The 20,374-nt window shown below is 44.9% G+C and overlaps 1 protein-coding gene across 2 annotated transcripts in view; it reads right to left on the reverse strand.

Annotated features, from left to right (window-relative positions):
- LOC126298569 (uncharacterized) overlaps positions 1-20,374 on the reverse strand; it is a 70,959-nt gene that overhangs the window by 28,870 nt on the left and 21,715 nt on the right. For both annotated transcript variants that reach the window (XM_049989936.1, XM_049989937.1), the window contains exon 2: positions 14,569-14,992. In XM_049989936.1, coding sequence (XP_049845893.1) covers positions 14,569-14,992 — 424 coding nt within the window. The remainder of the gene's footprint in view (positions 1-14,568; positions 14,993-20,374) is intronic.

A 20,374-nucleotide genomic window follows, 5' to 3' on the forward strand; every position in this document is an offset into this window, starting at 1 on the left:
GCACCAATAGCCAGATGCAGCCCACAGTGAGGGCCAGGGTCAAGGAGTTTCAAAGTGGAAGGAGTTGCTGAGCCATAAACCTGACTACCATTATAGAGTCTGGACAAGACCAGAGCACAGTAAAGGTAGATAACAGTGGAACGGTCTGCACCCCAAGGTGTGTAGGCATTCATGTCAGCTTGTTATCAAAAGTAAGGCCTAAGAAACGGGACTGTGCTATAACATCGAGGTGGTCATTGCCTAAATGAAGTTCTGGATCAAGGTGTTCTGTGGGTCAAGGACAAAAATGCACAACTCGCTTTTTGGAGGGAGGAAACGAAGCCATGGTCGGTGACCAACGCAGAGGCCCATCAGACGGCGCTTTGGAGCTGGCACTCAGCAGACACCACAGAGTGGGAGCTGCATCAGATGCAAAAATCTGTCAGCACACAATTCCAGGGTAACCAGAGGCCCAACAGAGGTCACAAGGCAATTTACAACAATGAGGAAGAGTGTGACACTTAACACAGATACCTGTGGGATACCATTCTCCTGAATCTGAGGGATGGTGAGTGAAGTGTAAACTCTAACCTGGAAGAACCTGTAAGATGAAAAATCACGGATAAAAATCTGAAGGGGACCACAGAAGCCCCAGTCATGGAAGGTAACTAAAGTGTGATAGCGCCAAGCCATGTCATATACCTTATGTGTGACAAAACTGCGACCAGGCGCCAGTAGTGAGTAAAAGCCTGTCGGATGGCTGATTCCAATCAGAGTAAATGGTAAGTTTGAGATCGCCCTGCCTGGAAGCCACATTGATATGGTGATAAAAGGCCCCAAGATGATGGTACCCAACACAATCTGAAGTTTAGCATCCTTTCGAACAGTTTATGAAGCACATTCAAAAGGCTAATGGGGCAGTAAATGTCTAGACACGTCGGGTTTTTCCCAGGCTTAAGGACAGGATAACTATAGTGTCACCATTGTGACTGAAAAGCATCTGTGAACCAGACATGATTGAACACCCTGAGGAGCTGTTGCCTCTCGAGAAGGTCCAAGTGTTGGATCATCTGACTGAATGGAATTTGGCCCTGTGGCTGTGTCTCTTGAGGAGCTGAGAGCCTGCACCAATTCCCGTTCAGTTAAAGCTGTATTATGGGGATCAACGTGGTGTGTGATGAAATAGAGGGCGTCTGTTCAACTTTGTGGTTCTACTGAGGAAAGGCAGGAGGCTAGGAAGCGGAGAACGACAAAATTACGAAGTGTGTGGCAAGGTGTTCCTCAAGGACCAATGGCTCAGTGCACAGTGCCCCCTGGAGGTGCAAGCTTTGAACTGTCGACTGTTGCCGGCAGCCCGGAACGCTATGGAGCTTTGACCAAACCTGCAATGAAGAGACATACGTCCCCAGGGAGGAAAGATAGCGCTCCAGCATTCCTTTCTAATCCACTTAAGTTAACAAGTCTTAGTACGGAAACGTGTGAAAGGGAGGTGGTTAGTCTGGGAAAGGTGTCGCTTAAATCGCTGCAGCGCCCATCAGCGACCCTGGACAGCGACTATGACATCCTTGGTCCACCACAGCCGATGACGAGGGTGCCCTGTGAATAGGGGGACAACAGTGCAAGCAGCATGAAGAAGAGAGGCCGAGATGTCTTGCACGACTAGATCAATTGAACTCGAGAGGGAGGTGTCAAAGCTGACAGACATGTATAATGGCCAATTGGCCCTGGAGAATGCCCAACGTGGGGGCCCATCTGCCTGGCGGCAGCAGGGCAACGATAGTTTTTCTGGGAAGTGCTGACTGTCACAAAGGTCATCATGGGATGACCAATGTAGATAATCCACAAGGGCAAGGGAGAAGATAGCGAGATCAATAGCAGAGAAGGTGCCATGAGCAGCATTGAAGTGGATAGGGTGATCATCATTGAGGAGACAAATCGAAGTCCATACTAAGTTGGTCGATTAGGATACCCCTACCCATTGAAGTGACTCTCCCCACAGTGGATGGGCATTGAAATCCCAAGAAGGAGAAATAATGATGGGAGTTGCTAGATTAAGGTAGACAGTGCAACATAACCAAGTGGCCTACCTGGAAGGAGGTAGATTGCGAATGACTTCAGCCATCATCATTTGCAACATCTAACCGCTATCACTTCCAAGATGGTACGTAGGAGGATCCTGTCAGTAAGGACATCAGAGAGAACCAAAATGCAGACATCAGATGCTATCCCAGGGCCAGCACAGTTCCCACAGAATGTCCAGTAACTACGTAAAGTTGGAGAGTGGTCACAACCGAAATGCGTTTCTTGGAAAACAGGACAGAACGCAGAATAAGAGAAGACAAGATGTAGCATTTCCCTTAAGTGACGATAGTATCCGTTGCAGTTCCACTGGATGATCGTGTGGCGCGAGTCCAAGGTAGGCACGAAGGAGCTGAGATGGTGGTCAGGTCACTGTCAGTAGTGGTCACCAATAATCATGGAGTGACATCCATAAAAAAGATATCAGGCTCAGGTTGCGAGGGGGAGTTGGCACCTCCGGGGGCACCTGGGGTGCTTTGTCTTGGGATTTATGTTTCTTCTTCTCCTGTTTCTGAGGTGGAGGAGAACAGGACACAATGAAAGTACAGGCATCTGCAAGATAAGTAACCGAAAGAGTGTGGGCGACCTTGAGGCACAAGGATGGTGCGCCTCGTGGTCGAGTGGTGGTGAGAATCTTCTGGCCTGAGAGATGCCAAGGAGAGGCGTCCTGGTAGGAAGCCTGACCACCAGCAGATCCCGAATAAGGGGGCACTTCTTCGGCTGGGGAGGGGAATGACTCCCTGACAGGAGGTCATGGGAATTGCAGGGGAGAGTGGGGTGGGGCTGGGTTAAGGACGAGGGGAGGAGGAGGAGGAGGAGGAGGAGGAGGAGGAGGAGGAGGAGGAAAGGAAGTAACGAAGGCAAATGTTGAAGATAGTGACACCGGATGGAGTGTGTCAAAGTTTTGACGAGCCTCAGTGTAAAACAGGCCATCGAGATACTTTTACTCTTGTATCTTTTCTCTTTTAAGTCGACAATCCGGCGAGCGAGGTGAGTGGCGGTCACCACAACTGACTCAGACAGGCGGCGGAAAAAAAGGGCTTCCCCATGGACTGAGTGGCCACAGTGACCACTAAAAGGGTCCGCCATGCAGTGGGAAGACACAAAACCCAATCACCTGGAGAACCGCACAGGTGGAGGGATGTACAGCTTCACCTCTCATTACTAGCACATAACCGTTTATGTTCTCTGTGAGGGTATCCCCCTCGAAAGCCAGAATGAAGGCGCCAGTAACTACGCAGTTGTCTTTGCACCCCTTCTGCACATGTCTAACAAAATGATCGCCTTATCACTCCAGATTAGCTCAGAGTTCATCAGTTTGCAGGATGAGGTCCCTATGAAAAATGAGTCGCTGGACCATATAAGGGAAGATGAGGAATGGTAGACACTGAGACACTGCCAAGACGATCACAGGCACGAAGAGCTGCAGATTGGGTGGCAGAAGCAGCTTTGTTCAAGGAGGCCAACTGCATTTTACTAGTAGACTCCACTTCAAACTTTTCCTCGATATTTTCCACGAAGAACGACTTTGTGGCAGTGAAAGGGTCCCAATCCGTCCTAGTACAGACGAGGTAATGGGAAAAGGGTTTCAGCCCAAAACAGCGAGCCTGGCCCTCCTCCCATGGTGCAGCCAGGGACGGGAAGACTTCCAGGTCATGAGGCCGAATTTAAGGATCCTTCACCACTGTAAGAGACGGCCGTGTGAGAACGGCCGAGTTTTTGCAATCTGAGTTTTCATGCACCAAGCATCCGCCCTGATACCACCACTCACTCCGACCAGGGGATCTCCCGATGGGCGCCACCCAGCCACAGCCAGGGCCGTCTGGCACAGTGGCCGTTGCCTGGAGTTCCGATGCTCCAAGAGGACAAGCAACCACTCCTTGGCACACACAAGGAACAGCTCAGGTATTAATAGAGTGATCCGTGTGTGGTCATGGGGCTCAGTCATATGGGCCTGTAACCACCTCACCACACAGACTGGCTACACATGCTGGTGAGCTAGCAGGGTGGAAGGGGGCTACAGTGGGGAAGGGAGGGGGAGAGGAATCCAGACCATAGATGTTACAGTTTTCTTCCCCATATGGCTCATACTAAAAACGAAGTTTTGAAGTGGAGATCAAATCAAGTGGGGACCGAAACACCAAAAGGCTGAAAGAGCAAGTAAAAGGAGCAAAAATGCAACCAATACAGGGAACCAGGGTAATAGCCAGGTTGACAAACACCAAGAGAGGGAAGGAGGTGGCAATGGAGAAGGAGCGGGAATAGCAAGGGAGTGGGCAGGGTGAAGGAAATGCAGCGCGTCTCTCATTCCCTAGGTGCAATAGCTGGGGCCCCTTGTGTCCGCCACGTACGAACTCACGAAATTGTGAGCTCCTGTGGCGTGATACAGGAGAACGATGCAGATTAGATCGTATTACTGCTTTAAGAGGTACTGAATCCACTTGGGAAGAAAATTATGGCACAGCTTGAACAGAAGAAAGGCTTTGTTGACAGGATACATCGTTTTTCATAAAATAATGTTCAGTTAGACGACGGAAGTTTGGATTGTAGAAACGGTCGAGGGACGAAGTCTCACTACAATGATCAGGTTCAAAAAATGTAGGTGGTGGTTGAACCGCACAGAGAAAGTCAAAAACTAGCCGAGAGAGGTGAACTAAACCGGTCGTCTAGTGATTACACTTAAATTTTACAAGATGAACCTCAGTGCGCCACTGTTTTTACAATTTACTGGCCACTGCCACCGGCTTTGAGTGTCTTGGTTCATCTTTAGTGACGATATGTAGCATGTAGATAAATTCTGGTAGTTAATCTGGCATTTAACTCTCCTATTACTTTCTATGTGTCGGATCGTAGATTGAAGTTACAGTGCGATGGGCTTTTACTACACTGTGAAGCTCTGAAGCTATTTTGGGAAACCATTTTAACGTATCGTTTTCATGTGTGGTGTATCACATGTTATATATTGGAATTTGAAACTATCTCTAATTAATATTTGCGATAACAATCTTTCACTACTTACTGCAAGACCTATTGGTCACACAATGAGTTAATATCGGGAAGTCATCAAAGGACACGGAAGTACAAATCCGTAATGCGGACGGATCGAGTAGAGATCATGAAACGCAGCGAACTCCTAGGGCACTCCGCCAACTATCTGAGCAACCTTTTGCACCAAGCTGCTCAACATCTATTTTTACGTTATGCTGACCAAGGCAAAAATCATTTAGCTTCCTACAGGCAACAGAAATAACTACAACAGTGAAGGAACGGGATATGCCAATGGCGAAACAGTATTTAGCAAGTACAGGCCTTCAATAGGAGTCAACTCATTACGAGTAAGGTTAACTTGCCGTTGTGTTAGGTAATTTAAACTACTACGAACCCCTCCCCTCTATGTGTATAGTTAACCTTCGACTTACTGAAGACCGTCTGATAAACGAGACAATGTTTGCACAAATCGCTACGTAGAACACAGTGCATGTAAGCGGTTTGAATCTGACGTCCAAAGAGTCATGTAGTAGCACCGTAATTCAATTTGCATTTTATCATGAGAATGAACTTTGTTTACCTGTCGTCAATGGTATAAACGATGTTTATGTATGTTTCTGAAACGCTAATAATAATAATAATAATAATAATAATAATAATAATAATAATAATAACCAAACATTCAACACAAACCAAAAGAAATTTTGCCAGACAATAGGTAACACATTAAAATAGACAATCCACCAAACATAACATACATGGATCACTCCTGGAGCAACATATGGTCAAACCCGGTACAACTGAACAGGCATGCACGGTGGATACAAGCAGAAATAGACAAGATGATACCACAAATGCCTAAAGTGATAATTTTGCAGCATGAAGTCACCCGTGCAATTAATTCTACGCACAATTGGAAAGCCCCCGGAAAAGATAAAATAGCAAATTTCTGGCTAAATAACTTCACCTTAACACATTCACATCTAACTAAATTATTTAACAGTTACATTGCAGACCCATACACATTCCCTGATACACTTACACATGGAATAACTTATCTGAAACCTAAAGAGCAAGCAGACACAGCAAACCCAGCTAAATATCGCCTCATGACATGGCTACCAACAATATACAAAATATTAACTTCAGTCATTGCACAGAAATTAATGACACAACACAGAACAAAATTATTAATTAATAACAAAGAGGCTGTTGCAAAGGAGCATGAGGATGTAAAGAGCAACTGATAATAGACGCAGAGGTGACATATCAAGCTAAAACTAAAAGATCGTTGCACTACGCGTACATTGATTACCAAAAAACTTTTGACAGTGTACCCCACTCATGGTTACTACAAATATTGGAAATATACAAAGTAGATCCTAAATTGATACAGTTCCTACATGTAGTAATGAAAAATTGGAAAACCACACTTAATATCCGAACAAACTCATTATCACATCACAGCCAACACAGAGTAAGCGTGGAATATACCAAGGAGACTAAGTCCTTTCTGGTTCTGCCTTGCTCTGAACCCACTATCCAGCATGCTAAATAATACAAATTATGGATACAATATTACTGGAACATACCAACACAAAATCACATTTGCTATACATGGATGATCTAAAACTACTGGCAGCAACAATTCAACAACTCAACCAATTATTGAAGGTAACAGAAGTATTCAGCAATGATAAACATGGCTTTTGGAACAGACAAATTTAAGAAAAATAGCAAAGTCAAGGGAAAACACTAAACAAGAAGGTTACATACTGGATAACCACAGTGACTGCATAGAAGCGATGGAAGAAACATATGCCTATAAATATTTAGGATACAGACAAAAAATATGAATAGATAATACAAATATTAAAAATAACTGAAAGAAAAATATAGACAAAGACTAAAAAATATTGAAAACAGAATTGACAGTAAGACAGAAGCTATGAATACTTATGCTATACCCATATTGACCTACTCATATTGACCTACTCATTTGGAGTAGTGAAATGGAGTAACAGACCTAGAAGCACTCAATACACTTACACGTTCACAATGCCACCAACATAGAATACATCACATACATTCAGCAACAGAAAGATTCACATTAAGCAGAAAGGAAGGAGGAAGGGGATTTATCGACATAAAAACCCTACAATATGGACAGGTAGACAATTTAAGAAAACTCTTTATAGAACGAGCATAAACTAGCAAAATACACAAAGCAATCACGCATATAAATACATCGGCTACACCACTATAATTTCACAACCACCTCTACAACCCTTTAGATCACAGAAAATCAACAGATACGAAGGAAGTAAATTGGAAAAAGAAAACACTACATGGCAAGCACCCACATCATGTAACACAGGCGCACATAGATCAAGACGCATCGAACACACGGCTAAGAAAAGGCAACATATACAGTGAGACTAAAGGATTTATGATTGCAATACAGGATCAAACAAACACTAGATATTACAGCAAGCATATCATTAAAGATCCCAATACCACAACAAATAAATGCAGACTTTGCAAACAACAAATAGAAACAGTAGATCACATCACAAGCGGATGTACAATACTAGGGAATACAGAATACCCCAGAAGACATGACAATGTAGCAAAGATAATACAACAACTTGCCATACAACAAACTAATAAAACAACACGTTCCCACATACAAGTATGCACCACAAAATGTACTGGAGAATGATGAATACAAATTATACTGGAACAGAGCCATTATAACGGATAAAACACCACCACATAACAAGACTGACATACTCACCAATAAAAAGAAGAAATTAACACAACTAATCGAAATATCCATACCCAATACAACTAATATACAGAAGAAAAATGGAAAAAATTGAAAAATACATCCAACTGGCTAAGGAAGTCAAGGACATGTGGCATCAGGATCAAGTTGACGTCTTACCAATTGTACTATCAACTACGGAAGTCATACCACACAATATCCACCAGATCATCAACGCAATACAGCTACATCCAAAGAACTACAGAAATCTGTAATTATTGATACTTGTTCAATTACCCGAAAGTTCCTAAAGCTATGTAACATATACCGTACAGTTAAAAGGAAGTAACGCTTGATCAAGATCAGGGCCACTTTCCAGTTTTAACCAGACATAACGTCTGAGAAAGAAAAGATAAATCTACAGCTACAGATGCCAATGTAGGACTACACTGTAAGAGGTCGCCTTTATTAGATCCACGTATATCAACTGCAGCTGCGCCAACAGCTGAAAACTTGTTTTTTGCTGCTGATAAAATGGGTGTAACAAATAGTAATAATTTTTTCTGTTTAGTACTGTATCTGCAGTGAACATTCGCGGCTCCGCAGAAATCACAATCCGTCGACGCCATACGTTGAAATGATATCTTCCCTTGCCCACTAGGTGAAGGAGACATGAAAAGGATAAACTAAACAGCACAGCAAATCAGACAGAATGTAGGGAAAAGGTGAGGAGAGCCTGGCGGGTGTGGAGGCAAGATCTAGGCCTCCATAACTAACTGAGGGACTCAAATGCCAGAGGAAAATTTAAGGACTTATAACCGATAGTACAAACCACTTTTACGAAGAAAATCAAGGACAGATGTAACCATGCGAGGGTCATCCCCTAACACCTGAGACAGTGAAGGTTGGAGAGCCTACTTAGTGTTAAGAGCCAAAAGGCAGGGCCAGTCCAACAAAATATTGATCACCATGAGCAGAAAACCGTGCCAGGATGTCTATGCAGAAGTGATTCAGATGGAACCCTGGAACGATTTTTCCAGAGGCCACCGAGTGTGAGCTAGCCCAAATATAGGAATCATCCACGTACAGAGCACAGCCGACCAACAGTTCACCAGACGTCAGAAGTTCAGGAAGTGACATTACACTTAATACAGAGCCCTGTGGAATGTAATTTTCCTGTGTCCACAGAGCTGAGATCAGTGTCAACCCAGACTGATGAACTGGTGAAAAGCCATCAGGAGAGGGCCCTGAAGACCCCACTCATTGAACGTGATATGGTGTTAAGCTGTGTCATATGCCTTACAAAGAGCAAAGAAAATTGCGAGAAGATGGCAGTCAGGGAAAGGCCTGCCGAACTGGTTTCATGATTGAAGCAGATGATTGGACGGAGACAGTCCCTCCCAGAAGCCACACCAGGAATAACATAAAAGACACCGAAATTAAAGGACCTAATTGAGCCGCCATCCATTCTAGTAGCTTACTGGGGACATTTATCATGCTGATGAGCTGGTAACTCAAGGGAGAACAGATCCTTACCAGGCTTAAGGACAGGAAACAGTACTGTCTGTCCATTGAGGGGGGAAATGCGTTGGAGCCAAATGCTGTTAAACACCTGGAGGAGATGTGCTGGCCTACGATTGACATGTTGCAGCAGTTAGTTATGGATGTGTCAGGGCCAGAAGCTGACTCACAGGAAGAGAACCACAAGAAGCTCCCGTTTTGTGAAGGGCTCATTGTAGGATTTAACTAAGAAGGGGAGAAACTTAAGTGGAATCTTCAGCCCACTGTTTCCAGTGGAGGAAGGCAGCTGGATAGTAGTGGGTCGCGTATGCCGTTGTGATGTGAGTTGTGAGGTGTTCAAAAACTGATGGATCTGTATTAAGGCCACTTGGAAGGGCAAGGCACAGAATGTAAGACTGCCGCTGAAAGCTGTGGAGGGTGGACAGTGTAGTCCACGCCTGTAAATAAAGGACAGAAAAGCCTAGGGAAGTGACGAAGCATTCCCAACAGATCTGTTTGCTCTTATCAAGTAACGGGCTTTGGTGTGAAAACATTTAAAGGTAGTAGGACTGGCTGAAGACCTGTGCCACATAAGATGTTGTAAGACAGTTATGATAGTGGACAGCAGTGGCAATAGCTATGCTTCACCAGACAACTGGTTGACGAACAGGGCCTGTCAAGCGTGGAACAGCAATGCCGGCAGCGTCGATTATCTTTTCTGACTTAATGGGCGACTGCATGAATACAACCCGATAAAAGAAGTGGAAACAAGAGCTGGGAAGCAGAGAGGTCAATCAGCATGATGGAGAGCCCAGCAGGGTGGGGAAACCTGGTCATCAGGAGGTGGGAGCGGAACAATAATCAATGGGAAATGGTCACTATCACAGAGGTCATCACAGGTCGACCAGGAAGGAAGGAAGGAAGGAAGGAAAGGCGAGGACAGCGGAAGTCAATGGCAGAGAGCGCATATGCAACACTGAAGTGAGCAGGAGAACCATCATGAAGTACGCACAAATCCCAGTCCACAAGAAATTGGTCAGTGAGGATCCTGAACTAGAAGCACTGTCTCACCAACCGTGATAGGCTTTAAAATCCCAAAGGAGCAGGAAGAGGGAGGGAGGGAGTAATGAAGGAAGACGTTGGAGAGGAGATAGGGCAGCAGATGTAGATAGTCTGTAAGGAGAGGGAGAGAAACTACAGTGATGGAGCCCAAGTGGATGAGAACAACTGCTTCGAATATGGTAGGAAGTGGGATCAATGTACTAACAATATCTGTATGGACCAACGTGCAGACCCCAGTAGAAGCCCTCAAAGGGCCTACCATGTTCTGACAAAGCGTGGAAGCCACGAAAGGTCTGTGAGCATCAGTAAAATTATATTCCTGGAGAACACAAGCAGCTGAGTAAAAGGTGACAAAGGATTGAACTCAAAGGAGACGGTAGCATCTGTTACACTTCTACCGAATAATCACAGAGCAGGTACCCAAAGGGAAGGCGAATGGGCTGGAGCCAATCACTCCGCCGGGCCACCATACATCACAAATGACGATGGGGTGACATCCGTAAAAAGGACTTCAGACTCCGGTTGCGAGGGGGAGATGGTACTTCTGGGGGCGCTCGGGGAATGTTGTCCTGAGTCTTGTTTTCTTTTCTACTTCCCTTTCATACACTGAAGAGAGCAGGCTTCTAGATTGGAACCGAAAGAGCGGGCGACTCCGGGGCGCAGACTGTCTCCAGTGCCGGGAAATGGAGCTGTAATTTTGTACTGGGCAACGTTTTTGCTATAAAATCCAGTTTTCCAAGACAGTAATATGTAAGTGCGCGATGTGTGGCACATTACAATTTGAAGGAAATATTGCATTACTAATTATCGTCTGAACTCAGATCAGTTCTGAAACTGCTACATTTGCACAGCAGTCTGATTTCAGCCCGGTTTTGTCCCTCAGTAAAGTTCAGACTGTTGCGAGTACTGCCAAACACACTGCATCGGTCTAACTGAATTCAGAAAGAACGAGAGATCCTATAATTTGTATGAGAAACTTCAACAGTCAATGTTTATTCATTGCAACTTTCACAAAAACGAAACAGGATAGTAATTCAACGAAACTAGTTCAAAAGCCACAAAGTAACATATGTACAAATTCGATTTGCTTCAATACAAACTCCAGTCAGCTATTGGCTCCACGATCTGATATGAGGCTTCTGCCTACTGATCACATGCACTATCTACTGCAGTTGCTTGAAGTCGACAAGATGGCTAACAAGAATCCCACGCCCACTCACAGTAATATAACCGGCAACTATTCAACGTTTTCTGTGTTGACTGAGTAACTCCAATCAATCACTCCTGCTCACTCATTTTCTCGCGAATTCGGAAATGTGGAACTTAAATTGCAGTCCCAGATGGCTCGCGACTTGCTCCATACCGTCAGCTGGGTTGCTGTCTGAGTCCTTGATCCACCAGCAACATTAGACTACTAAAAATTTTTAATGTTCAAGCCTTTCGGGCCACAGTAGCAGAATGCTGGCATTTTCATTGGTCATCTAGTCCCATTATTCATATTCTTTTAGAAAGTGGTGCTTCTTGTGGATACACCAAGTCCAGCTCAAAAAGGGTATGAGGAGTATGTACATTCGTGATTATTTCCAGCCCTTACAACAGCCTCATAGGTTCGACACACCTCCATAAGAAGGGGTAGAGCCAAATTCCGCCAGATGCGACCCTAACCGAGGTAACATCCCCAAGTCACCAACGCCTCTTGCGTAAAACTCGGGACTAAAATCACACCACCAATTGTAATCTTAATTAGTTAATGGTTTCTCCCAATTCTGGCTTCAACGAGCCCCATAACGGTGTTATGCTGTGCGGTGGGCAGTCACTGAAGTATAACCACGAAAAGGATTTCTTAACACTACATTTGTGGGTGCATGTCATTCCTGGCACACAAATCCCCATGCCACAATACCGTAGGACGCTGCTAGAGCAGCCAAAACATTATGCAGACCACAGATGAATTATCGTTCTGCACTTTCGTGTTCACAATGCTGCAACAATTAAGAATTAGAAGTGTTCAGCAACAATGCACCTCGTGCGGTGCAGTAATTAGGCGGCTCAGAGGCTTACAGCATGGTTATACATGCCTGGTGAAGTGGCTTACTATCTCTGCAAAAATCTGGGCATCTCAAGAAAAGTGCAGACCTCGGTTGTCTAAGACCGGCTTATCACAATGGAGATGATATTGGGAAACACGAGACTGGAATAGAAGGGAGAACCGATAGAGGTACTCAGGGTACCCTCCGCCACACACCGTCAGGTGGCTTGCGGAGTATGGATGTAGATGTAGATGTAGAAAGTGAGAATCACTCATTGATCAATTAAGTTTGCCTTACATTCCGTTGTAACTTTACGTTCCATGCAGCGTTTTTCCATTGCGTGGCAGCCCCTGCAGTTAGAGTGGTATGGAATCCATGATACTTCTCGATGTGCCTGACAGGTGACACGTACATAAGCATCCTGTTTTATCACCGGTATTCTTGATGTCCCTTATGCATTCCGATGGACTTGGGCAATTCCAGCAAGACAATGAGATACACCACACGTCCAGAATTTCGATGAAGTGGCTCCAGAAACGTACTTCTGAAGTTAAACACTTCCGCTGCCCACTAAACTCCCCAGCGATGAACATTACTTGGCGTATCTGCGATGCCTTGCAACGTGCTAATAACGAGAGATCTCCACTCCCATATACTTTTGTGGATTTATAGACAGGCTTGCAGGATTCACGGTGTCGATTCCCTCCAGCAGTACTTCAGACATTGGCCTAATCCATGCCACATCGTGTTGCGGTACTTCGCGTACCCGCGAGGGTCGTACACGACATTAGGCACGTGTACCATTTTCTTCCGCTAGCCATTATAAATTCTGTTTTGCGCCAACCAAAAATTTAAGTGGGTGTGAATTTGTGAGAGACTACTTCATGGTTCACCATCGCAAGATCGTTGTCACTTCAGCGTTGCTACTGGCAAGTGTGCTGGAGTCATTCATGAAGAGCGGCACGTTGAGTTTTTAAACTTCGTGTCTAACGTAATTGGAACAATTTTTATTCTCTTTCATTATCACAATGTCTTTACATAGTGTTTCTCATATTACGATTTTCGTAAGTCATGCCTTTATGTCTGAGGAAACACCAAACCACTACAGCTTTTAAATTATACGCAGTTTAGTGCGTTGTGATGTACAAGAAAAAAAATTGAAGTTTTTGCTAAGAAGAAATTTCGTACTGAATTCGTTTTCTCGGTTGGAAGCATCTCTTTATTACAGGAGCTCATTCATGAATTTTAGCTTCTAAATTGTGTTCCTGATATTGTACGTAACTGATGTTCCTTATTGAAGTAGGTTAATTTTCATGGTTTATAGTTTTTTCTAATATAACACTTTCGCCTTTTTCATTTCCTTATTTTAAGTACTAATTTTGCATGATGGAGATCCTGATGTATTTCATTACAGTAAGTGAAATAATATCTGGGATGGGGAAGTGGCAGAAGTATTACTTGATGTGTCAAATGTTTTACAAAATGGAGGAAGTGACAACTGGAAGAATAATTATCTGGAACCATCTCATTCGACGAGAACAGAACCAAACGCCCCTAGTGTTTTAGAGAATTTAACGGCAAAATTGACTACGAGTCACGAAGGACGCCTGTGTATTTCACTGTGAAGTTTATATGCTTCTTTCGGTCGATTTACCTCATTTAGTGTTTTTTAATTGTGTTACTGCTCTTACCTGGTAAGATACGCTTTTTATGGACGCAGTGATGGGAATCAGTTGGTTACTATGTATCTGTTTACAGTTTTCGTTTTCCTAACTTGTGGTAGGTTTTGGGAAACTCGTTTAAATAATGTTACTACAGAGCGTTTATAGCGGTACAGCAGTGACTATTTTAACGTATCTTGCGGGGTAGAGAGGGTGGTGACCCTTATTTTATTAAATATATAAGCAGCAATGCGTGGACAATCCGGGGCCGCCGACCCCCCCCCCCCCCCCAAAAAAAAAGTTATCGAGAAAGTCTATGGAGCAATACGTCGCATAATTCGCCTCACGCGCCGCAGTGCGCTGAGAGTGCGCCGACTCTGGCCGCGAACGGGAGTTAGTCTTCGACTGACACTATAGAAACTCCGTCGACAGGACGTAGGGAAACTGACGAACTTGCTGCATACCAATCTACTAACTAAAAGCGGAACAACATTGTGCTTACTTTTGACGCTGTGGGTGCCACGCACACGTAAGGACCACAGATGGCAACCGGCAGCACAGGTACGGCGACTGAGTGTCGCCTCTTCTGACCAGCTGGTGGAGCAGCGGCCTGCTGGGGCACCCAGAGGCGCGGCTCGCTGGCCGACCGCCGGCTGCTGCCCACGGACGTCTCAGACGGCGAGCGGAGGCGCGACCTGCTGCGCCGGACGACGCGCTGCGCGAAGTTCTCGAAGTCGCAGCCGCCGCCGGTCTGCTGGCGCCAGAGGCTGGCCAGCGCGGGCAGCGAGCAGCGCGTGCTGTATACCTCCAGCGCCCACCGGCTCGTGCTGTTCTCCACCGCGGCTCGCAGCAGCTTCTGCCTCTGCCACTGGCAGCTCGCGCTCCGCCGCCGCAGCTCGTCTGGTGTAGCCGCCTTTCCGCGCATCCTGCTCCCGAACATCGTACACATATTGCTTTACGTCTATTAAACACCGTTCTCCTTCCCGACAATAATTTTACCGTGCACAGAAACAGTAACCCGTTGCATTTTTAATGAAGGTCGAAGCATATGGAAAGTTTGTTAGATCCAGAATACGGAAGAGGTCCTTAGATATGTGGGTCGCTGGAAGGCTTTGTAAGTAACAAAACCCAGAAAGTTGTTCTCTACGGCAAATGTTTCTGGACAATGATATCGTCAGGGCTGCCCCTTGTAAGGTGTCAGGCAAATCAACCCCTTCCATGAAGACACTGACATGATAGCAAATCCAGCAGTATGTCACATAGCTCCGAATAAATCCCGACATTAAATTAACCAAAGTAATACGATCAACGAGTGAGCAAATGGAATACCACAGACTAACACAAGAACGCCTAAATGCATGTCATACTTTCCCACCGTTAAACAGACGCAGTTCCAAGAACAGAAGCCGAGAGAAGAATAGTCTAAGCTAGAAGGCCCTACGATAAAGGACACCCACGTCGCCAGCCGACCATCAAGAACACCTCCCAGCCCATGTTAAAAGATAGAGCCATCCAGAAGATCAGTATAGATGTTACGGTAACACAAAAAGGACCACACCAGCTGCAAGTTTTAGCGCGAGACTTTTTCGCGTCTCTGTTACGTTGCAAACATTAAAAACATTGCCCCACCACGAAAAGTATAACGTTTCTCATTGGATAGACAATTTTTGTGGGCGGAGCTTAAGGTTAACATTGAGACCCTGATTGGTCAGTTGAAAACACAGCCAGATACCTTTTTCTTAAACCAACTACGGGAAATTGTGGTAAGAAGTTAGAGTTGCTTCCGAGACGGCGAGGTGTGTGGAGCTGCGCCGCCCGCCGCCCCCTGACGCTGCCTAACCAACAACGAGGTAATGAACGCACACGATGATGCCACATAAGGTTTCACTCAGAACTGCAGAAGTTTCATCTGTTACAGCCCCTTTTTGCATAATACTGTTGTCGATCGTCAAAGCTCATGGTATTCACATTTGCTACTGGAAGTTAAAATCCGAAAAGCGATGATTTTTCTGTTACATAATTGAGAAGCCACATCAGCCACTGTAATTTACGACAAGTTAAATAATTGAAGGTAATTTAGTTTCACTGTAGACCATTTTTGATAGTTTTCTCTTTTATGAAATTTAATTTAAACGTAGATTATAGATGTGCTATGGCATAGGTCATCCTTCGATCCATTGTAGAACTTTGAAACCCATTCAGGGAATATTTGTTCACATTTTTGTTGGATGCAGTTGGTTTTTATCATCCTGTATTAAAATATTTCCTTTTATCAATAGTGCAATTAATAAACAATGTTTTGTGAGTACAATAAAATTCCCAGTGGTACACTTAACTGCTTTTTCGACGTTATTTTACCAGCTAACTAAAAATAGGAAAGCCTTTAACCCTTCCACTAAATTTAGTTAGTATTAAGATTCTTTTACAGGGAGTGCAGTGGAGCTGACGCTGCCATCATTAAGTATTTGATTATATCATCGCTAGTCTCACTGAACTCTACATGTCATGTGTGGTCTGGCGTCTCCTTACCAGCAACAGGTCCCAGGTTCAAACTAGTCAATTACCTAAAAAACACGCTCAGAGCGTCGTTGCGCGAAAGTGGTAGGGAGACACGACTTAGAACAAACAGACACTACGCAGAATGTTAGACTCTGGGAACTGTGATAAGACTTCTATTCTCTCTATACGGGAGTTCAGAAGTTACAAATTAGAATGACAGGCCTAGTAACGTATTGAATGATCTCTCAGAGTTATTTCTAATGTAGTCACCTTGTCTCAAAACAATGGTCGGAATGTTCAACGAATCTTCCAATTCACTGACGACAGTAATTCACTCCATGATAACGGAGCCACTCTGGAACCGCTATATGGACGTCCTCGTTGCCGGAAAATCCCCTCCCAACTTGTCCTTCCAGCTTCTTCAAAAGATGGGAACTGCATAGGGAAGATCTGGACTTCCTACCAGCTTTATTAACGTCTGTGCACCCTTTAATTACTGGAAACATTTTATGTCGCTTCACGCGACATTGCCCTTTGTTACTGTACCACCAGCATTTCGTTGTTAATATGTGAATTTAGATACCCATCCCAAAAAACTTTTGCTTCGGCAATGGAGAAAGTTTCCGTTGCAACGCAAAGTCACTCGCGCGCTATGATACGCATGTTACACGCACCACAGCAGAACTGTGTGTAGCAAACTCTGAAAATACGCCACTTTGTGCACAAGGATTTCGACGTTGGGGCGACCTATGAGGTTGGTTCGAAGAAGGGGGGGGAGGGGGGGGGGACCAAACTGCGCGGTCATGGGTCACTAGTTTCCAGCAGGACAATTACCCAAGGGAAAGAAGGAAACAAAGACATACGGCACAGTAAAAGGAGAAAGGATGAAACAGAAGAACGACAGGACAACAAACACTACAATGGACAGAACAGGACAAGAAAATGATAGACGCAAGAAACAGGGAAAGGAGATTGAAACAAGAAAGATTACCATGGCTCGTTGACCATGAGAATAAAAAATAAGCCAGTCACTCTGCAACACATTAAACCCTCCACCCTAAAAGCCCTAGGACACAGGGACAAAGGACATGTGCAAAAACTCAGATCAAATAAAACCAAACCTCACGAATAAAACTTGAAACTAAAGCTGCTGTTGAGGTATTGTTGCCCAACAATTGCTGGGAAAGTTAAAAGTCCGCCTCAGGGCGGCTAAAAGTGGGCAGTCCAGCAAGAGGTGGACATCTGTCATTTGGAAGCCACAGTGACACTGATGTGAGTCCTCACGACAGAGGGGGGTAACCATGTGTGAGCCACATACGTTGAATGCAGAGTCGACAAAGGCCAACTGATTCCGTGCAAAAAGCCCACATGGGAGACTTGCAAGCATTCACAGTCTCTAATGACAGAGTTTGTTGTGCATACTGTTATGCCACTCCGTGTCCCAAAGCCGAAAAACCTTGCGGAACAGGACAGAATGCAGGTCAGTTTCAGAGATGCCGATCTCCAGGAGTGGTTTCCACGTAGCCTTTTCGGCCAGCCTGTCAGCAAGTTCGTTGCCTGGGATTCCGACGTGTCCTGGGGTCGAAACAAAAGTCACTGAACTACTGGACCATTCCAGTACAGATGGACACCTGGATGTTCGCCACCAAAGGATGGCGAGGGTAGCACTGGTCGATAGCTTGTAAGCTGCTCAGGTTGTCAGTACAGAGTAGAAACGACTAACCAGAACAGGATCGGATGTACTGAAGTGAACGAGATATGGCCACAAACTCTGTAGTGAATACACAGGAATGCTTTTCAATATGGCCTCTGTGGACGTAAGTGAAGCCAACATTACCATCAGCCACCGAACCATCGGTGTGAACTTCGGAGCGACAGAACACTAAGAATCGAGAGGTAGTGAGAGCGTGGCAGAGTGAACTGAGTCACTAGGGACATGCAAAGGGTCCGCACAAAGCTTCGGCCGAGATGTACACCATGGAGGTGTATGTGAATGGACCTGAAGTAGATGTGGTAAAAGATGGACTCCTGACGGAAGGGACCGAACGCGAACCCAGTTAGCTCTGACCTGGACCGCAGACACGGGAGATGAAATGACGGGGGTTGGAAAATGAGAGGGTGATTCAGATGCTCAGGAGAACTGCGAATGTGTGCAAATTTAACTGCCGAGCAGTTGTGCACATCGGATACACAATGTAGCGACTCTGGCCTCCACTAGGACACCGGCCACGTGACTCATTCTAAAAGATCCTGTAGCTAGGCTAATGCCACAGTTGCAATCACTGCATTCTTTTAATTTCCTACTTTAGAGAGATGGCTTCTTTTTCTACTTCTGCAATTAGCCTTTCTGAATCGACAACAATTTGCAATGTCTTCCGTAGCACAACTCTCGTTATCAGACATGGTGTTAGCGCACAGAACCTTTGTCTGCAAACGCACAGCGAGAATGACGAACAACGTCGCCAGGGCGCGTGGGCTGGTGCCAGTGCGTGTGCTCCATTCAACATCGAGTATCGCGTTGCACGTGAAATACTCCATGTTGCTGTTTTTACATTCCCACTGCTGTTTGATCGCAGGTGAGCGCGCTCGTATTCCAGCCACCTTGTCTCATTCTTGCGACGAACTAATCGCGCGACGGAAAATTGCCCGAGCGCGCGCCTAGAATTAGGGTGATCGTTCCACAAAATTTTAAATTCCAAGTCGTTGAACCCCCTTTACCCGTATTTTCGCTTCGTTCAGGTTGTGTGTTAACCGCCATTAACCCATGTTGCTTCTTCCCCTTCCCAAAGGATCCTGCTCGGAACATACTTGCCCTAGGATTACTGACTGATACTTATCAATTTTTTTCATTGTGCTCCCCATCTTCGTCTTCAGCAGGGAGTATTTGATGTTCACTACTCAGACTCACTTCAAGTTGAATTCTGTCAGTCTTGCTACATGAGGGTTTCTTACCCTTCTGAAGATTCCTTGTCATAACCACGGTCATAGTTGCTATTACAATCTTATGATCAATGATCCCTTCCTTTACCCTAACTGACTCGTTATGCCCAAGTCTGCTGCTAGGTGGTCGAAGATAACCTGCCAGACTCAAACCAATTTTATCGAAATTTCAATAGCAAACCTCTGATGTAAAACGCCTTTTGTAGCGTCTCCTACATGCGTTAGCTGAATATCTCGACGAAACACACCTCCTTAGATAGCTATAACTGCTGTAAATGTAACTTGGTGAGGGTCAGAATGGTACTCTGTCAGTTGAACCAGTGTCTTATGCCACTTCTTTTGTGGCTCAGTTATAATTCCTTCAATTCTATGACTGTCTGGCATATGCTTTTTCCTTCCATCTCATGTGGTCATTCCACTTCATGTCTCCCCTGGCTATTTTACAGTAGTTATTCGATTTTCCATTGATAGTGTAATAGTACAGTAATATATGACATTATTTATGCTGAACAGGTTAGATTTAGATTATTTTAGCTTCACCATCAGATGTCAGACCGTGTACCGATCACCGATCTTTTGCGTGCCTTCCTGCATTTCGCTTTGGACTACTAGCGTTGCTACCTTCCTGTAGATAACAGCATGATATGGGGATGTCCAAATCACCTTTTATTGGTCTAGTTCATTCCATTATGAGTGACGTGCGAGTTCTGCCTGCCAAGAAATTTGATGCAGTAAATCTTTAATCCGATAATGTATCTGGCACGATACTCTTAACCTCGTTTTCACTGAAGGACTGTGGGTAACTGTGTGACTCCTTCCTGAAGCCCTTGAACGCAACAGTGAAGTTGGTATGGTTGTCTACAGCGCTA

The sequence above is a fragment of the Schistocerca gregaria genome, chromosome X (assembly GCF_023897955.1).
Source record: "Schistocerca gregaria isolate iqSchGreg1 chromosome X, iqSchGreg1.2, whole genome shotgun sequence".
Taxonomy (NCBI): domain Eukaryota; kingdom Metazoa; phylum Arthropoda; class Insecta; order Orthoptera; family Acrididae; genus Schistocerca; species Schistocerca gregaria.